This window comes from Cololabis saira, chromosome 14 (assembly GCF_033807715.1).
Source record: "Cololabis saira isolate AMF1-May2022 chromosome 14, fColSai1.1, whole genome shotgun sequence".
In the NCBI taxonomy this organism is placed as follows: Eukaryota; Metazoa; Chordata; class Actinopteri; order Beloniformes; family Belonidae; genus Cololabis; species Cololabis saira.
Window position 1 is genome coordinate 41364853 of NC_084600.1, and position 20433 is coordinate 41385285.

Here is a 20433-nt window from a genome sequence, read left to right on the forward strand (position 1 = left end):
CGGTGACAAAGGGCAGCCCTGCCGGAGTCCAACATGCACCGGGTACAAGTCTGATCTACTGCCGGCAATGAGAACCAGACTCCTGCTCCGATCATACAGAGACCGGACAGCCCTTAATAGAGGGCCCCAGACTTCATACTCACTGACCCCCCACAGAATGGTAGAGGGACACGGTCAAATGCCTTCTCCAGATCCACAAAACACATGTAGACTGGTTGGGCAAATTCCCATAAACCCTCAAGCACCCTGCGGAGGGTGTAGAGCTGGTCCAGTGTTCCACGACACTCTGAACAATCAAGCTAGTTCATAACTATGATGTTAACACCTTTGCCAGTTTTTAGGTCCAGTACAATATTGCAGAAGTTTGTATTTATTTATTTTTTCACAGTTTCTGACTCTCAGGATGCAAATGTTTACTTAACTTAAAAGCAGCTACGTATGCATTACAGAAGTCTCTCCTCTGGCTAACATGCACATCCCATCCGGCTATTTCTGATACATTCTTCCTCTGAATCAGAGATGTTTAACCAGTCTGCAGCCACCTCAAACACTTTGCTGGCGCAGGTTTCTGCCACAGCGGCCAGTAATTGGAGCCACATAAACAAATTCATCCTACTCAGTTCATTTTCAAAAGAGAAAAGAAATCAACCCTTTACTGTGTTCAGCAGTTCCAGGCTTATCTCTGCATTAGGACGTTGCTGTACTCTGAATATCATTTCTCCTTTTCTGCATTTTACTGTGTGCATCATGCCAAATTTAAAGAGGTTTTAAGCCTTCTATAAGCTCAGCGAGTGTCATGCTGACCACGTTTGTTTTCATCTCCTAAAGAGACTGTTTACGCTCCGCATCCCTCTCTCCTCTCTGCTCAACTGCTCCATTTTCCCAGCATCCCTCCCCGATGCCTCCTCCGCTTCTGGATTCTGCCAGTCAACCAGTCCACGCAGTCACTTCCACCAACAGAAGCAATGAGCCCGCCTCCCCAGGAGATGGATGACTGACAGCTCTGCAGTGCTAGCAGCATCCGTCCAATCAGCTAGAGAAAAGGGAATATGAATGTGTTTCTTCACAGAGGCGAAAAGTGCAGAAGACAGAGAAGACTGAGGAAGAGTGGCGGGCATGAGGGAGGAAGGGGAGGATCCAACTTCTAAAGTGCAAAGAATACTTTAGAAGAGCAAACATTCTCCTCGCATTTTTATTTGTTATGCTTTTCTTTACAAACTATTTCTCCCCGACTGTTTGCATCTTCATCTCTCCGAAGCCCAAAACAGCTCCGTCTCTTTATTTTCATTAGGATCCAAGACGCCGGCGCTAACCGGCTGCATCCCTGCGCTCAACAGTTTGTCCCTGTTGAGCAGGAGATTGAAAAATTACAGCGAGACTGTCTCATATCAAAAGTGTAAAAAAAGGATGAGGATAAATTAAGCGTTGAGGCCGAGAAGCAACCTGAGGCACACGCCCTCCGTGATGTTGTCATGGGAGATAATACTTCCTGCATCACTCTGGAGATGGTTTCTACGGTGACGATTCAAGTTCAGAGAGCGGCCGTCCCGACAAAATGATGAACTAATGTCTAACCTTAGATTCAAACCGAAAGCGTCAAAAATCGCCTGTGGAGGCTCAGGACGCCTGCATCGCGCTGCTTGCCAAAGTCTGCCAATAATGGCCGACGCAGTGGGAGGGGCTTTCAAGCTGCGCTGCAGAACTGGAGGGAACAAATGGCCCTTTTCCACTAGTACCTACTCAGCCCGACTCGCCTCGGAACGGCTTTTCACTAGGCATGGGACGATATGAAAATTTCATATCACGATATTAGTGGACAAAAATATCACGATTACGATATTATCACGATATTAGCGTGTCGCTTATAAAATTCTTAAAATGCAAGGAAAAACACTAACCGTGGATCCACTGGTTCCTTCAGAACATTTATTCTCAAATCATTCTCAACACAGTGACACTTGAGGTAGAGAACAAATAGTGTACTGTAAATGTTATGCATTACAAAGTGTAAACTATAGTACCGGTACTTATTTGAACTTTCTTTTTTTGTAAGAAAATACTTCCCTGAGAGTCGAAAGAAATAAGTGACAAATAGAAATAAAGTGACAAAGTAGAGCCAAATGCACACTGATTGTATTACTCTCTGAAACTTTAACAGTGGCTGGCTGCTCTGCCTGCTCATCAACAATAACACACGTCGGGAATTCTTCACTTCCGCCCGGCGCTCCGCCTCTACAGCTGGATCCGTATCCGGTCTGGGCCGGATATGCAACCGGGCGAGTGAATTGACACTTTCTTCCATAAAAAAAAAAAAATTGGCGATAATTACAGTACCCCACGATAACGTTATCGCGGCCGTTTTTTATCGCGATATACGATAATATCGTATATCGCCCCATGCCTACTTGTCACGCATCGTCACGGCTCCACCCGCTTTGTCCTCGTTTGTTTTTCCACATCCAGGTGAGAAGTGGGCGGGTTGAGGTGAAGCTGCTGTGACGTACTCGATTGCGCAACCCCTTTGTTTGTGTCGGCGCTGTTCAGAAATCAGCTGGAGCCGCGAGCGGCTGAGAGTAAAACAGAGCGCCTGTGGATCTGATCGTTCCTTATCGCCCGTCTACATCCCTTTTTAATTCTCTCGTTAGCCCCCAGGTTTATGAACATCTGCACCTCAGAGTTGGATCACCAAACAGATGTTTGCGCTGTATAAAAAAATCGCCGCGAGCCGCCAGTCGTTCTCGCGCTGACTCCCGCTTCCTGATTCAAACATCTGACGGCCCCGCCCCCGACCAATCAGTGTCCTGTAGTGTGATGACGTCAGATACAGATACTCAGCATGCTTAGAATCTCGGCAGCCTCGGTACAGAAAAAGTATCTGCTTGGCGCGGCTCCACCCGCCTCGGCCCGTAGTGGAAAAGTGCAAGACGGGGGCGTGGCGGGTAGAAGCGAGCTGAGTAGATACTAGTGGAAAAGGGCCATTAGATTCACACCGAAAGCGTCAAAAATCACCTGTGGAGGCTCAGGACGCCTGCATTGCACTGCTTGCCAAAGTCTGCCGATAATGGCCGACGCCTGCAGTGGGCGGGGCTAAAGCTGCGCCGCAGAACTGGAAGGAACAAAGTGCATAATAGTCTACATGTATCTATAGCTATATAGCGTGCACATCTTCAGTTTCCCATTTCACCATGGATCACACTTTGGGAAGCCTTCTTTATATTTCGGCGTTATTTCCGCATAGATAAGAATGAGTTTGATGCTCTTTAACAAGGTTGGTCCTGGATCAACATCAACCATCATCGTTGGTCAGTGGCGTGCACAGACATTTTGGGGGGCAGGTGCTCAGTGCAAAATAAGGGCACACACGCAGCGTGTGGAACTGCTGGCTGCCTTATAGCAGTTATATATTTGGAAGAAAAAAAAAACATAGCATATGGCATGGCATATTTATTTCAATATCTTTATAACATTGTAATAAAACAAATAACTCTGGACGCTGAAATTTCTGACACTGCTATCTGTATGTCCCCTCATCTTCCATGCTGGTAGATGGCCTATTGCAGGACAGCAGAGAGAATAGAATATGTTTATTTAAGTAAGACTGCTTGGTGACAAGTCTTAGCATTACAACGCTAAGACTCACCACACCAGGCGTAACTGCCATGGCCTAACTTCAATTTCCTACTACAGAGCTGTGCTCTGCAGACACATTTTAATAGGGTATTTATTTATCATTGTCAAAGTTTTAATAATAGCCTATTAATGTAAATACAAGATTACTGCAAGCGTTGTAACATAGAAATAACTTATGGTTGGTACAAAATAATATATTTTGCTAATACAGCTTCATGCCTGATTTAGTTCCACCAAACCACTTTGTGTTGACAAAATAAATCAGGGACAGCTTTTAAGATATCTCAATAAAATTAGCTAGCTCTCTGTAGATCAGAGACGATCAAGATGGAAGAAAGAATGATCTTGGCTGTGAGTCTAGGGAACTGTGGGATGCAAGACTGCAGGGGCATCAATAAAAAGGGACAAAGGTGGAGAGAAATCTCCCAGAATTTGGACATACCCGGTGTGTTTAAAAGTGGTAGAAATATGATATTCTTTTGCTCTTTTAACAATAAAATGTTAATTTAAAAAAAGCAACTTGCAACAACGCGATGCACGGAAGGGCGCGCTGCTCTGCTCCGACTCTGCGCCGAGTCTGCGCCCACCCCGGCGGTGTGCGTGGCGCAACCACGTTCTAGGTGAGAGCCGCTTTGCCCCGTCTTGCGCCCTTTGCCGCTGCGCAAACTCGGCGGCGTGCGCCCTGTTGCGCACCGCCGAGCCCGGCGCAGAGCCCGACGCAAAGCCCTGCGCCCTTACGCGGCAGCAGCACATACACAATGAATGGGAAAGCCGGCTGTGCGCCCTCTATGTGAAAACCGCTTTAAGTTGAGGAGGGCACCTGCTTGGTCCACAGGGCAACGGGCAAGTGCTCTAGCACCACCTGGTGTCTATCTGTGCACGCCACTGTCGTTGGTCCCGGTGAAGCTGCAGTCTGTCTGCGGTGAACACTGACACACCGGGTCGGAGCGGATTTGATCATGATGTTTAAACTGTGTTTTGTGATTAATAAGCATGGTTTTTAATTATTTTGCACTGGATCGATGTAGCAAATAAAATAGTTAAGTCCAGTACAATATTGCAGAGTTTTTCATGCAGACCATCCAGCTCCTAAACCATCAGTTACTTGTTTCTCATGAGCAGTTCAGGTAAAAACGACAGTCAAATCAGCAAAAATGTCAGTTTGCTGGATAAAATATATTAATTCCTGATAAAATAAGTTTGTTAGTGCACAGCGTATGCATGTGAATGAGTGTACGTTTGTGTGTACATGAAACATGTTTTGGGAATCCCAGTCTGTGATTGGACACCGCCTCGGTGTCGCAGCTGCTCATTTGCATAAAGTTGAGATTCTCTCAACTTCAAATTGACTCTCTAGACGCGCTGCTCCCGACGCATACGACGCCTCTTGCAGCGCGCTTTCATTTTGAAGGAAACTTTGTTTGGAAAACAAGCCCAGCGCGGAATATAAGCGTCATGGAGACAGACGGGCGAGAGAACGAGCAGCGCAGAAAAAACGGAATTAATTTAAAGAGGAATGAGTGTAAACATGATCGCGGAATTATTCTATTCGGATTTAAAATCGGAATAAACCAGCCACTTATTTCGGAATGGCCATTTTCATTCGGGATTAGGTGTTAGCATGGTAATTCTTACTCATTTTAAATCGGATTTAATTTGAATTCTGAATTAAAGAGGAATTAAACTTCCCATGTAAATGCACTGATTCAGCGGTCTGTAACGGTCGCTGCACCTTCTCTCCTACAGCCTATCAGGAGACAGGAAGTCCTGCTCCGGTCCCACTGCAGGCTCTGGTTCTCAACTCCTGACCACAACACTAATTGTTGGTGACTATAATTACAAATGTGCGTTTCTCTAATGCAGTTACAGATTGTTTCCCTGGTGCAGCTGCCACTGAGCTCTTAATTAAGCTCCAGAGTTTCCTTCCATCATTCCCGTTAATGGAGTAATTGCTCGCGTGGGAACAAATGACACAGTTTTCCAGCCGTCCGAGCTGACCGAAGCCAAATTTATCGGATTATGAAAATGTGAAGCTGAAGGAGCCTAATGTGTTCACATCTTCATCATGTAAGAACACTTTTCTTAGCCCCCCTCAGTTTCCAAATGAGTCTATTTAGGACGGCATTTGGCACCTAATAGTCACTTTTAAGGTCATTTTTCATTTTTGTGTGTTTAATTATTGCTGTGTTTGTTTTAGTATCTGGCCCTCAACTCTGGAACTGTTTAGATAGATCTCTTAAGTTAGCGTCATCCTAAAAAATGTTTAGGACCAGCTTAGTGGGGTATTTTTTATATAGGCAAAATTAACAGGCTATTCGTACTGAAATGAAATTGCCATTTCATGGATATTTTTGTTTGGGTGTTTATTGTATTTTTCTTTGTTTCTTTTACCTTTTCTTTTTCCTTTCTATTCTTTTTCTATTGATTGATTTGTTTTGGTGATTTTGTATTGAGGGGGAGGATTTTTTATAAGCCCTTCGGGCCTCTTTTCCTCTCCTGCACAAATTATTTTTCCTTTTATGATAAAAAATTACTGTTATCATTGTGCAAATAAATAAATAAAAAAATAAAAAAATAAATAATAGTTCTTAACTTTGGTTGTTTGAATGTGCTATACAAATAAAGATTGATTGATTATTTGGCATACATAAGAAAATATATGCGTAACAAGGTAATGATTATAATAATACGGAAAAAAAATATTTGAGAGGGGAAGATTTTTTTTTATTGTGCACTTCGAGAAAAAAGTCGAAATGTCGAGAATAATGTTGAAATACAATTTAAAAAATAAGTCGAAATTTCATGAATAGTTGAAATTTCGCCTTTTTTCTCAACATTTCAACTTTATTCACAAAATTTTGACTTTTTTCTCAACATTTCGACTTTTTTCCTCAAAATTGTATTTCAAAGTGGTTCCCAGGGACTTCAAACAGGGTCCTCCAGACGCAAAGATAAAAATCATAAAACATATGCTACTCTATATAACAACTGACTCATGTTTTCACAGAGTGCATATGGTTTTATTCATAAAAGTAGAGAAATTCAACAACCTCATTTCTTTAACACGCATGACTAACAGTTATACCTGATAGGTTTTATTCTGCCATTTAAATGGATTTAAACAGATTTAGTACATGAAGCATGGCCAACATTTCTCACTGCACATCTTGAATGCTGTTCCTCATTTGTAAGGATAAAAGAAACTACTAAATGGCTAAATGTAGAACAAAAATGGTATTAAAAGTAAATACCATCCTGTTGTATTCACCTGAGGTTCCACTCTTCCAGAAAATAAATAAATAAAAAACCAAATGCTGGTAGTATTTGTGAGAGACTGAGTGTAGCAGAGCGGCTCGGTGACTCGCAGGATTAGAAATGCAAACGACAGTAAACTGTGAGAATCTGACCCCAGAGAACCCAGGAGTAGGAGACGAGGGCGAGGCGGGCGAGGCTGAGGACGACTCCTGCGTTGGGTGAGGGGGGTTTGGATCATCGACAACAGCGACGGCGCTGACTAATCCTGGCAGCTGGAGTCTGAGCGCTGACTCAGCACAGCCGACCCTCATCCCAGCTGAGGTTTAAACTATTTGCTCAAGCAAAGTGAAATCATCTCTCCCTCCGTCTGGTTGTGAACGTACGACAGGTGTGCAGATGTAATTCAAGAGGATGCTCAACTATTTCTAACATTGTAATGTTTTCTGACTAAGAAAATGCTACTCGTGTGTGTTTACGGTACACGTGGTTGAAAACTGCTGTTATTGGTCCACAGATCATTTTAAGTTTTTATTTAAATAAGAGAGACACATCTGAATCTCTGATTATTATGAAATACTGAGATTTAAGGATCCATTTTTAAATTCTTTTGTTTGTTTTAAAAACTTTACATGGTCTTCTTACATCTGTGGTGTTTTAAATGTCCAGTAGTGTAGGCGATCACGTCATTTTCAAAACATCGGTATCGGCCAAAAAAATATCGGGACATACCTAGTTATTAATGTTTTTACTATATATTAATTATCAAATCGTTTTATAATTGTATTTAACAACGGTATTTAACAATACAGACAGTTGGGAGTGATGTTTGTGCTGGAGAGGGGGAGAAGTGTGGCTAACAGAGAGCTAACAACAGCTAGCCTATGCTCAAATAAAAGGAGACTTACGGTGCGTCCGAAATTCCATACTAAAAAGTATATACTAAAAAGTATACTTAAGTTCGGCACACTTTTGAGTAAATATCAGTAGTATCAGTAGTCACTTCCTGCCGTTAGAGGAAGTGACGTGTCACAGCAGCAGTAGCAGCTCCGCTCCGCTATTTCCTGTTTATTCTGGCCGAAACAAGATGACATTATATAATATTATTATATACGAATATTATAATATTAATATTATATAATAATATTATTATACTTAATATTATACTTATGACATATACGTATCACTTAGCAACCAAACACTGCTGCATTGCATTGTGGGAAGTTTCTGCTCGGCTAGTGTCCATCAATCCACACTAATACATTTCTCCAGAATGAGTATGGATAGAGCATACTATTGAGTACGTTCTAATGTTTCGGACGCATTAAAAAATCTTGCATACTCATTTTGCATACTCATTAGGGTGGAAGTATGCAATTTCGGACGCACCGAATGTCTGAAAAAAAAACACTAAATAAACTTGAAAGCGAAGGCAGCCCAACAGCCAAATGCAATGTTTACCAGAAGGACATTTCGCCTGGAGGAACAAACAGGTCTTCGTTCAATACGACAAACCTTATTGGACACCTAGCATGAAAAGACATAGTGAGTAGGCTACGTTGCCGCAACCGAAGCTGCTGCAATGAGACAGCTGACAATAAAAGAAAGTTTTAAAAAGAAAGAAAAGCTGTCTTGGGAAAAGTGACTGCAATGTTATGTAAATGATTATCAGTTACTCGTTAATCATCTTTTGGTCCACTTTATTGACTCTGGGTGACAACACAACACAGGGATGACCGACTGCTATTTTGCAGGCTAGCGTTTACACATTTTGTGGCACCAGTTCTGATAAGCTTTGTTTTGATCCAATGATGCGGTCAGTGATAAGAAATAAATGTCCATGTTTTTACTTAATTAATTGGCAAAATGTATCTGATCGAGAAAAAGTATCGGAATTGTATCGGGAGCCAAAAAAAGTGATCGGATCGGAAAAAATCGGGATCGGCAGATACTCAAACTCAAGTGATCGGGATCGAATCGGGAGCTAAAAAATCCTGATCGGGACAACCCTAATGTCCAGAGACCTTCTCAGGTCAGCTGACCAACTCTGGACCGAGCTGCTGCTGCAAATACGCCCGGCTGCTTCTGTGGCTGTTTTTAAATCTCATCTTAAAACTCATTTTTATTCACTAGCATTTAACTCACCATGTTTTATGTGTTTTATGTTTTACATTGTCCTGTTTTCTTTTCCTTTCGCTTAGCCAGCACTTTGGTCAGCTGTTGTTGTTTTTAAAGTGCTTCATGAATAAACTGGACTTGACAATTGCAGCTCTATACCCTGCGGAGGGTGTAGAGCTGGTCCAGTGTTCCACGGCCTAAATAAATGAAATAAATGATATGAAATGATGCTGTGGATCAGTTAACGTGAAGCTTTGAGCTTCCTCTCTCTGAGGATTCACAGGTCGGAGTGTGGGTCGCCCCCACCCCCCTCACAAGGAAAGGGGTGACACCCCTCGGGTGCCCTGGAGGGCCGTGCAGAGCGGGCCACGCCGGTCTCACCCCCCCCCCCCCCCATGTAGCTGGAGGCCGGGTCTGCCACCCTGAGGAACATCTGGACACATTTAATGAAGGTGACACTCGTTTAAGGGGGGAAACGTAAATGAGAGCGAGCTAATGATTTATCGTAGAGTTTCTGCTCCTGCGGTCTTGAGCCTCAGGTTGCCATGGAAACGCAGCTCGTACAGTATCGCTGATTAAAATAGATTTCTACGTCTCATCTGGCCACGTGAAACGGGCTAGAAAATGTTGAATATGTATCTTCGTGTGGGTAACTTAGACATCTTTTATTCATACCGCCATGGCTTGAAGGGGCCATCTTGAAATGACATCTTTAATGGCCATTGATCGGCTCGCCCCGGGGAGCCGGGTCGCACCAATGTAATCCCAACACCGACTCTCCGAGCAGTGAGCAAGAAGCAGCTCAAATATTGCTAAAGTGGCTGAAAATGTATTTTACTTTTAACCAGAAAACTTCTTTAGATTCCCCCGAAGTTGAATCCTACTTTAGTCTTCACAATGTCACGGGCAGTTTTTATCAATCTCTGCAGCATCCTCTGTCAAAAAAGCTCACTTTCCCCAAAAGCTCTGGGATAATGAGAGCCGCCTTACTCTCGTCTTATTCACTCCGTTCCTGGACGATCGGAGAGAGATGAAGAAATATGCAGCACTATTTCCAAAGGTTGTTCCATCACCGTTTGACTCTCCAGACTTGAGTGAGAGCAGATTGAAAAGTCTGGCGACAATGACCTTAAATGTTACAAAGTAATCATTATTAGTTTGTTTTAGTATCTAATTGTTCTTAAGCTTCTGTGAAGCGTTTCCGGCACCCGGGTAGCCGTTGTGTTTAACCCTTGTACTGTCTCTGGGTCAAAATGACAGAATTCTCCTATCCTTCTTTCCTCCTGCTCTCTCCTTCCTTATTCCTTTCCTCTTTTCCTCCTTTACTCCTTTTTCTCCCTACCTCCCTTTCGTCATTCGTTCCTTTATTACCTTCTTTGCTTTTCCTTCCTTATTTCCTTATTTTTTCCATTCTTTCCTTTTCTCCCTTCCTTACTCCCTTTCCTACTTCCTTCCCCTTTTCCTTCTTTTCTCCTTTCTTCCTTACTTCCTTCTTTCCTCCCTTCCTTACTCCCTTTCCTACTTCCTTCCATCTTTTCTCCTTTTCTCCTTTCTTCCTTGCTTCCTTCTTTCCTCCCTTCCTTACTCCCTTTCCTACTTCCTTCCATCTTTTCTCCTTTTCTCCTTTCTTCCTTGCTTCCTTCTTTTCTCCCTTCCTTACTCCCTTTCCTACCTCATTCCTTCTTTCCTTCTTTTCTCCTTTCTTCCTCACTTCCTTCTTTCCTCCCTTCCATCTTTTCTCCCTTCTTTACTCCCTTTCCTACTTCCTTCCTTCTTTCCTTATTTATCCTTTCTCCCTTCCTTCCATCTTTTCTCCCTTCTTTCCTCCCTTCCATCTTTTCTCCCTTCCTTACTCCCTTTCCTACCTCCTTCCTTCTTTCCTTCTTTTCTCCTTTCTTCCTTACTTCCTTCTTTCCTCCCTTCCATCTTTTCTCCCTTCCTTGCTCCCTTTCCTTCCTCCTTCCTTCTTTCCTTATTTTCTCCTTTATCCCTTCCTTCCATCTTTTCTCCCTTCCCTACTTCCTTCCTTATTTCCTTCTTTTCTCATTTCTTCCTCACTTCTTTCTTTCCTTCATTCCTTCTTTTCTCCCTTCACCCAAAGACAGCACAAGGGTTAAGTGCCTTGCTCAGGGGCCCAAAGTGGTTCCCAGGGACTTGAACCAGGTCCTCCAGACCCAAAGATATGAATCATAAAACATAAGCTACATAACAACCGACTCATGTTTCCACACTTTTCAGATATGGTTTTATTGATAAAAGTAGAGAAACTCAACAACCTCATTTCTTTTACACGCATGACTTACAGTTATACCTGATAGGTTTTTATTCTGCCATTTAAATGGATTTAAACAGATTTAGTACATGAATCATGGCCAACATTTCTCAAATACGCAGCACTATTTCCAAAGGTTGTTCCGTCACCGTTTGACTCTGCAGGTAGACTTGAGTGACGGCAGATTGAAAAGTCTGGCGACAACGACCTCAAATATTCCAAAGTGAGGCTCTTCAGCGGGAACTTCTCTGTCCTTGACTAATGAGTTTGACAATATAGGGGATGTGGCCGCAAGCAAATATGAATCAAATCTCTGGGTTTTTTACGTAAGCCCCCATCGGAGCGGAGATACGGCGTAACACGATGAAGCAATAACCTCCACAGTTTAGGTCAGAGAGTATGATAATACGGGCCTGATAGCAAGAGATCCCCCTCCTTTATTTGAAATAAATATTCATTTCATCTCCGCCTGGCTCGGCCTCCGCGCGGCTCCTCCCCGGTTCGGCGGTGTGTAAACAACTCCTACATGTGGTGATATTGGAGGAGGTCTCTCCGGGTTATGGTGTGTAACTGAGATAGAAATATATCATTACTGAGTGGGGACTGAGGGGATCTGAGGGACAAAGAGTCGGAGAAATAAGAATATTGGATTCCGTTCCACACTCACAAGCTTATGTCCTTACATGCAGACTGTCTGCACACACAGTCACACACACTCACACACACACGCTTAGCACTGGGTGTCTGTTAACTGAACGGGTGATGGACTGCTCCAGCGGTTTCTGCCAGTAATATAATCTTCTCCATTCCCACAGATCCCACACCAATATGTCACAATTGTCATTTAATCCCACCATGGTCGCCCCGCGATCAGATGTCTTTTCACATTTTACACACCCTGATCCTGTCAGGATGATGAACACTTCACCCCCTGTACGCCGCATGCACACGCCTGCACACGCATGCACACGCATGCACACGCCTGCACACGCATGCACACGCATGCACACGCATGCACACGCCTGCACACGCATGCACACGCCTGCACACGCATGCACACGCATGCACACGCATGCACACGCATGCACACGCATGCACACGCATGCACACGCATGCAGCCAGAATACCAGATCTGGGTACGGAGTCCAGGGAGCGGATGTTTTCTGTTTACTTCACTTTAATGACGACATTACATGTGTAATTAGTTCGCTAATTAGTTCCGTGTATGTTGTGTCTGTCGGCCAGAAGTGAAGGAACGAAAGAACATAAAGAAGAGAAAAACAACCGCATCTATCTCTATCTATCTATCTATCTATCTATCTATCTATCTATCTATCTATCTATCTATCTATCTATCTATCTATCTATCTATCTATCTATCTATCTATCTATCTATCTATCTATCTATCTATCTATCTATCTATCTATCTATCTATCCGGTTTTCCTTTTACTTCATTTTAATGACGACATTACATGTGTAATTACACATCAATTATATATAATATGTGAACATTATTCATTGCTCGCACATTTAACAAGTTAGGCCACGTAATTCCCACCTTAATATGAGGAAGTGGGACAAATATCGACTGACTGTCTGACATACGAATAATTAGTAGAAAACAATATAGTATCCTTCAGTTAAAACTGTTGACATTTCTTGAATTAGTGGACCACAGAATTCTGCAAATTATGTGGAAAGCTCATAAGAAAATTTTGCCAATCAATAAACAGAAAAAAATTGAAAAAAGAGAAAATAAGTATAACTTAAAAGGAACAGAGATCTTTAAAAAACCAAAATTCAGGACAACATTTTTGGAACGTTGTGTTTCTGTAAAAGGTATCAATTTATGGAACAATCTGGATACAGAATCCAAAGAATGCAAATCAAACATTACATTTAAAAGAATAATAAAAGCCAGTTTGGTGAAAAAATATCATGGTAATTGTTAAGTTAGGTGGGTTTTCTTTTTGTTCTCCCTCTTTTTAGCAGCATTGCCTTGTTTTTTTTCTTAGAATCAAACAAGAATATGACTATCTGTGTTTGACGACAGCTATATATGTATATAACTTTGTTGTAGTTTTGGTTGTTTTTTTTTTGTTTTAATTACCTTTATTAGAAAGTGTTTTTTTTTTAAATTGCGTAATTAATTATTATTTTTTTATCATTACGTTATATAAGGGCCCGAGCACTTACAAGGCCCTATTGTATCTGTAGGAGTTCTCGTTCTCGTTTTTATTTTTCTTCCGATGAAATGAGGGCCTTTTTTCCCCCTAAACGTGCCCCAAAAGTCACCAAATTTTGCACCAAGCCAGGCCTGGCCAAAAATGTGATATTTAATGGTTTGCATTAATGGGCGTGACCTAATGGCTCAACAGCGCCCCCTAGAAAACTTCGTGCCTCAAGCCCCACAATACGGTTTGACATACACGCACGAAAATGGGTACACACCTGTATCATGTCGCAACTTAAAGAAAAGTCTCTTAGCGCCATGGCTGAAACCCAACAGGAAGTCGGCCATTTTGAATTAATCGTTTAATTTTGGCACAATTTATGCCATTTATTCAGCTGCTTCTTCGCCCAAACCGTAATGTGCACCCAGGTGTGTTATACATCAAAATGTGCGTCTTGATCTTGCGACGATGTGCATTACTTTTCTCAGTCAAAAGCGTTACCGTGACAACGATAGACGCCAAAAAGCGCGCCCCCCCTTCATCTGATTGGTCCGTATTTGATAGTTCCTACTTTACTTTACTGCCATTACTTTTAAATGGTTTGACATAAAGGGTCGTGGGTGGTGTCATCGGACTCGGTTTTGAGTCCTTGACCATAATTGGTGCAAATTAGCCCCGCCCCTTCTTCTGATTGGTCGATATGTGATAGTTCCTATTTTCTGCCATAACTTTTGAATGGTTTAATATAGAGAGTCGTGGGTGGTGTCATCAGCTAAATGTCCAGGCCTGAAGAATCTACATGAAGTCATACAAGCTTCCACTGCAGCCTGAACGTGCACAAGGGTGGAGGAACGTTCATCGCTGCTAGCAGCTTTAATATAAATTTGATTTCTTTGGAAAAAGGGACAGATAAAATAAGCTTATCTTCTTTCTGTTCCCCTTCATTCAAGGAAAGAGAGTTGTTGTAATTATATTGAACTGTTTTGTTTTTCTTTTAATGAATGAAATAAAGAAAATGATGATGATGATGATGATGATGATGATGATGATGATGATGATGATGATGATGATGATGATGATGATGATGATTAAATGCATTTATACACCATTATGAAATAAAGTGTGTCAATCATAGTGTTTGATGGACATGAATTAATCATTTAAAATGTGTTATTATTATCATTATTTAGCCTTTTCTGGAGGTCATTCATGTAAACTCTGAGTTTAGAGGCGTCATCTTGTGATGTTATAAACCAGACTAGTAATCTCTTTTCTTGCCGGGTCAAACGAGGGCTTTTCAAACCTTTCCTTGCAAAGCGGATGTTAGTTTAAATAAGCATCATGACACTGATTCAATATAAGCTAGCAAGTAATTAAAATGAAAGATAACACAGATATCTGTTTAAAGGCGTGTGGAGGAACCGTATTGATCGGCTCGTATCTGCTTGCTTATCTGGAACCTGGGAAACCTTAATGCCTGATAGCAGGATGAGCTGTCTGGGCTGAGGCCCGAGCCGAGAACGGTGTAACGTCGGACCCTGGGAGAGTCTTGATCGCAAACTTCACCTCCGATCGAAAGTCCTGACGAGTCCAGAAGCGGATTTCAGAGCTATCTGCTAATCTGACATTTGGATTAAGTATCACGGCCCGCTTTCTGTTCTGCGGTGGTCGTATCAAGAGAACCGCAGAATCTGAATCCATTTATAAAAGTGTGAACCGAACACGTTACGAAAGCATTTCTCTGTGGTGCTTTAGTCTCACATGTAAAATATTGGTGTTTAACTTGTTTGGGTTATTATTTACTTGTGAAAAACATATTATTTGTGTATTTTTGCGTACACTGGCTAGATAACACACACAAGCGCAACACAGTGAATGAACCACCATGTCTGGGTGACCGAACGCAGCATTTCTGCATTTATACTGATACAAAACAAATCCTGTGACATCCGCTGCTAGTCTAAAATGCGAAAAACACAGGGAAACACATAACGAGCACACAAGCAGTGGAGATTTGTACGAGAAAAAAACAAATAGACACGAGAACAGGCAGAGACACAAGCAGCAACCATTTCAGGTCCCTGAGACTGAATCAAAGCTAGACTACCGCGATTATCTGTCCCCCGAATATGCCTGCCCAGCATGGTATAAATCAAGTCACGCACGCAAACTGGACCCTGTCCTCAACAAGACCTGCAGGATAGTGACTGGGTGCATCAAAACAACCCCCACACACCTCCACCTCTGCATCAAAACAACCCCCACACACCTCCACCTCTGCATCAAAACAACCCCCACACACCTTCACCTCTGCCTCTACGTCCTCTCAGGCATCGCACCCCGCGACATCCGCAGAGCAGTCACCACCAAAGCAGAGCGCAGCAAGCAGGCCCATGACAACCAGCACTCACTGCACGAACACCTCGTTCCCCAGAAACGGCTCACGTCCACAAGCAGCTTCCTGGATACCACTCCAGAACTGGGGACCATCTGTCGCCAGGACCATGGAGTGGCAAAACCAGTGGAACAGCCTGGGCAGCCAGACAACCCACTGGACAGAGAGAGGCATCATCCCAGATGAATGTCTTGCAACTGGCCATGACCAACCATGGGCGAAGGACGCTGCAAGGCATCCATGAAAAAGTGGAAACTAACACTCTCTGATGCATGCGTATTTGGGGAACCACAAACAATGGACCACATCATGAGATGCATATTTGCCCCAAAATGTACTGGAGATTACCTGGCCGAACCCAACACCGCTGCACTCGCCTGCGCCACCCATTGGAAGGACATGGTATAGAGGACGGCCAGACACGAAAAGAAGATCTGTCCCCCAAAACTGCGTAGTGAGTATGTAGGTGAGTGAGCAGGTGTGTATGTCTGTGTAACTGTGTGTGTGTAACAGTCCAAACGATGCTCCACCTGTACTGTAACTATAGTAGAAGAGGGAGGGAGCAGCCCCGCCACCTGAGAGACCAGAGGCTGACAAGGAAGAACCCGGAACCCAGGCCACCAGCAACCCCACAGAGGGGAGAAGAGGGCGGGAGGAAACCCCCCGCCAGCAAGGCCCATCCATCCATCTATCATCCATCCATCCATCCATCCATCCATCCATCCATCCATCCATCCATCCATCCATCCATCCATCCATCCATCCATCCATCCATCATCCATCCATCCATCCATCCATGATGAATTAGATGGATGAACTCATCTGGAGGTGAAGAACTTCAACTTCATCAGAGTAAAACGGATTAATATGGAAAGTTAATGAAAATCTCACGGCTGGTTGTGAGTGAAGGAATTGTGACCCAAGCCAATGAAGTGTTTATGTTCCCCGTCCCAAAAACTCATGAAGCAAAGTTTAGGAAAATTAATTGGCCAATTAGAAGGTGCAACAGTTGACTGCTCGGTATTCTTATTAAAGAAAAGATGTGATTAGCAAGATAAGAGATGATTTTGACGGCATCTTTTCATGCAGTTGTAGTTTTGATGGATTTAAAAAGACCTGTTATCTTTCACTCAAATTTTGCAGACATAAATGACAAAATCAGGTGATTCATATTTAGAAATGAGCCTTTAATCCAAATTTCCGTTAAAATATAATGATGTTGAATGTGAACAAATGTGAACCTTTTCTAATTCCTTTGTCTCCAGGGATTAATTAAGTATTCCTATATGATCCAGGGTCATGTATGTTTTTATTTTTGTCAAAGACCAAGCAGTCGTTTCATGTCCTGATTATTGTTGTTGTTTGGTTTTATCCCATTAGAGCAGACGCAGGTAAAAAGAAGATTATTGAGTGAGATTTAGAGCCCTGATCTAAGAACACGGCCGTTTAATCCAACGACGGCCGGCCAGAGGAGAGTGCTGCATCACAAATGTTTTCCTGGGAACAGAAGTCACTGTTCAGACGACCAGAGAACCGTTCACTAGTATAGATGAGTCTAGATGAGCAATATCTGCCAAACTGGAGGCTGAGCGTCACTCGCTGCACGCTGGGAGCAGGATTTACCGATCACTGATCAAAGGGTCTGATTGAAGACTTTAACTATTATGTGATGCTTTCTTAACGGTTTTGTGCTGCGTTTTTTCTTCTCGATTGAGTTTATACTATATATAAACTATATAGTTATGTCTGTAACTGTTCTCTGAAAGTTCCATCCGTACATCCATCCATCCGTCCGTCCGTCCATCTGTCCATCCATTTTTTTTTTATTGTGCACTTCGATAAAAAAAGTCGAAATGTTGAGAAAAAAGTCGAAATGTCGAGATTAATGTTGAAATACAATTTCGAGAAAAAAGTTGAAATTTCGTGAATAAAGTTCGAAATTTCGAGAATAAAGTTGAAATACAATTCTCTAAATTGTACTTCAACATTAATCTCGACATTTCCTCTTTTTTCTCGACAATTCGACTTTTTTCTCGAAATTGTACTTCAACATTAATATTTGATAGATATTTGTATATATTATACACAAAAAAAGTCGAAATGTCGAGATTAATGTTGAAATACAATTTCAAGAATAACGTCGAAATTTTGTGAATAAAGTCAAAATTTCACCTTTTTTCTCAACATTTTAACTTTATTCACGAAATTTAGAATTTTTTCTTGAAATTGTATTTCAACATTAATCTCGACATTTCGACTTTTTCATCGAAATTGTATTTCAACATTATTCTCCACATTTTGACTTTTTTTCTCAACATTTTGACTTTTTTCTCGAAATTATACTTCAACATTAATCTCGACATTTCGACTTTTTTCTCAACATTTCGACTTTTTTCTTGAAGTGCATAATTAAAAAAAAATCTTCCTCGTCTAAAATGTTATTTTTATTTTTCTCCTGCCTGGTCTTAATACTCTTCCATAGAAAACAGGTCAATAATTCCTGTTTGCTTCTCTCTCAATAAACGGGTCTCTGACCGTCATTTCCTCTGATACAGATTATACCAAACCAATCAGAAGAGGGTGGGGGCGGGGCTTAACTGATGACTCAAACAGCCGCCGCCTCTGTTTGGACTGAGCAGGACGATATCAGTCCTCTAGAGCTCAGACCACTCGCGTTATGTTGCTGCCCATCCCCCGCATAAACGCTGATTAAAGAAAGAAAAGATCTGATTAAATCTGAGATTCATTCCCGGTTGCAGAATAACGGATGGCTGGATGTAAATCCAGTCTGAGAGTGGTTGGTCACACGGCGGTCGTGTGCTGTATCACCGCGGGTTTGAGTGATGGATGTAGATGCTACACACCTTTGATCTCCTTCTCGTTGCGGTACCAGCGCAGGTCAGCGGCCGGCTTGCTGCCCTGGGTGATGCAGGTCAGAGTGATGCTGTCTCCCTCCACGGCGGGCTTCGTCAGGCCGTTGATCTCCGGCTTCTCCGGCACGCCTGAGTGATGGAACGGCAATCATTGCAATTGAAATGCGTCATGCACAGCAGTGTCTTATTATTATGCAACTGTAATATCATCATGGCCCGGTGGAGATTCTCCTCCAGCGGTCCGTCTGCTGAGAGGTCAGAGGTCAGACGGCAGCTTTTTTTTTGTGATCAACATTTTTAACAGACAATACAGACAACGACAATTGTAAGAGCAGATTACAAGGTGCTGATTGGCTTCAGTGTAACGGTGAAACCTATTTAGTCCGTGAACCTTTGTTGGCTCACCAGGTGTGTTTCCGACTGGCAGGAGGAAACAGTTTTTGACCGCACGCACGTACGCACGGAATGTCATGCCGTACCGGGCTGATGTATGTCTGTAACTTGCCAACTGGATTATGTGAGTGTAAAATAAATGTATATTGTGCATCGCAAAGAAAGTTTAAGTGGACATTCATTCATCATGCACCTGGCATATTAAAAGTAAGCGCGTCAAAAAGGTTCTTCCATCAAAATACACCTCAGTGGCTTAAAGCGTTGGCTTAGCTTCTACGACAATAACAATGACATCGCGGCTTGTTAACAGTGAGGCCAAACACAAAAAATAAGAAATAAAAGATAAAACAGGATAACAACGTGGATATCAATGTGGATTCTTACAAATCAATAATCCTGTCAACAATCAGTAATAAGCAATAACATAAAGGACATGTTCTCAAAGAAAAAACAAAAAAACAGTAGAGGACTAGGGAAGAAAGAAAGTTAGATACCTAGACAAACTGTATCATATCTGACTAACGACTCCTGTTCGTTCATACTGACTACGTTTACATGCAGTCAAAATTCAGGTTATTGCTAATATTCCGGTTACTGAAACATTCAGAATATTCCGTTTACATGGTAATTAATCATTTGGGATATCTGGATCAAACCAGCGACGCACGGAGAACGTGATGACACAATTCCTGTCATTTCCGCTTCTTCTTCCTGTATCCAAATTCAAAACAAATGCTGCTTCGTGCAACTTTTCTCTCACCTTCTTTTAAATCTCTCTATCCCGGTTCTTTGTACCGTCTACAAATGCAGAAATGTTCATATCCTTCATTACATTTATGAAGTGATTAGTCTCCTCCTGGTCTTGGTTTCTCCGTGTTTATAAGAACTTCCTGGACTCAAAAGACCAGGATTCCTTGTGAACAGAACATGTGCAGAAAACAAATTCATGTTCCGTTTGATGGGGATATTCCGTTAGGCGTTTACATGACTGAATATTCAGGTTTTAAAAGGAGTAACCCAGGGGTTATTCAAAGGGGTTATTGGTGTTTACATGGCCATGCAAATTTCGGGTTATTGCCAATATTCGGGTTTTAAAAGGGTTATTGACTGCATGTAAACGCAGTCAATGTCAAAGCTGGAACGTTTCAGGTTGTGTGCTATCAAACACAGGGAAGTGTAGGAGGAGAGCGAGCCCTTCTTTTGAGGAAATCCCTCAGGTCTCAGCTAAACGTGACCACGCCTGTACCGTAGCTGGCCTAGCTTTGTTAAGTCGTGCAGTCGTTCACTCAAGAGAGGCTTATACTCTGAGAGGATCCATCCAGTA

General features: G+C 42.3%; 1 protein-coding gene across 1 annotated transcript in view; it reads right to left on the reverse strand.

Annotated features, from left to right (window-relative positions):
- The window catches only part of cadm2a (cell adhesion molecule 2a), a 462577-nt gene that overhangs the window by 60000 nt on the left and 382144 nt on the right, over positions 1–20433 (reverse strand). The window contains 1 exon segment of the mRNA XM_061739216.1: positions 18708–18845. Coding sequence (XP_061595200.1) covers positions 18708–18845 — 138 coding nt within the window.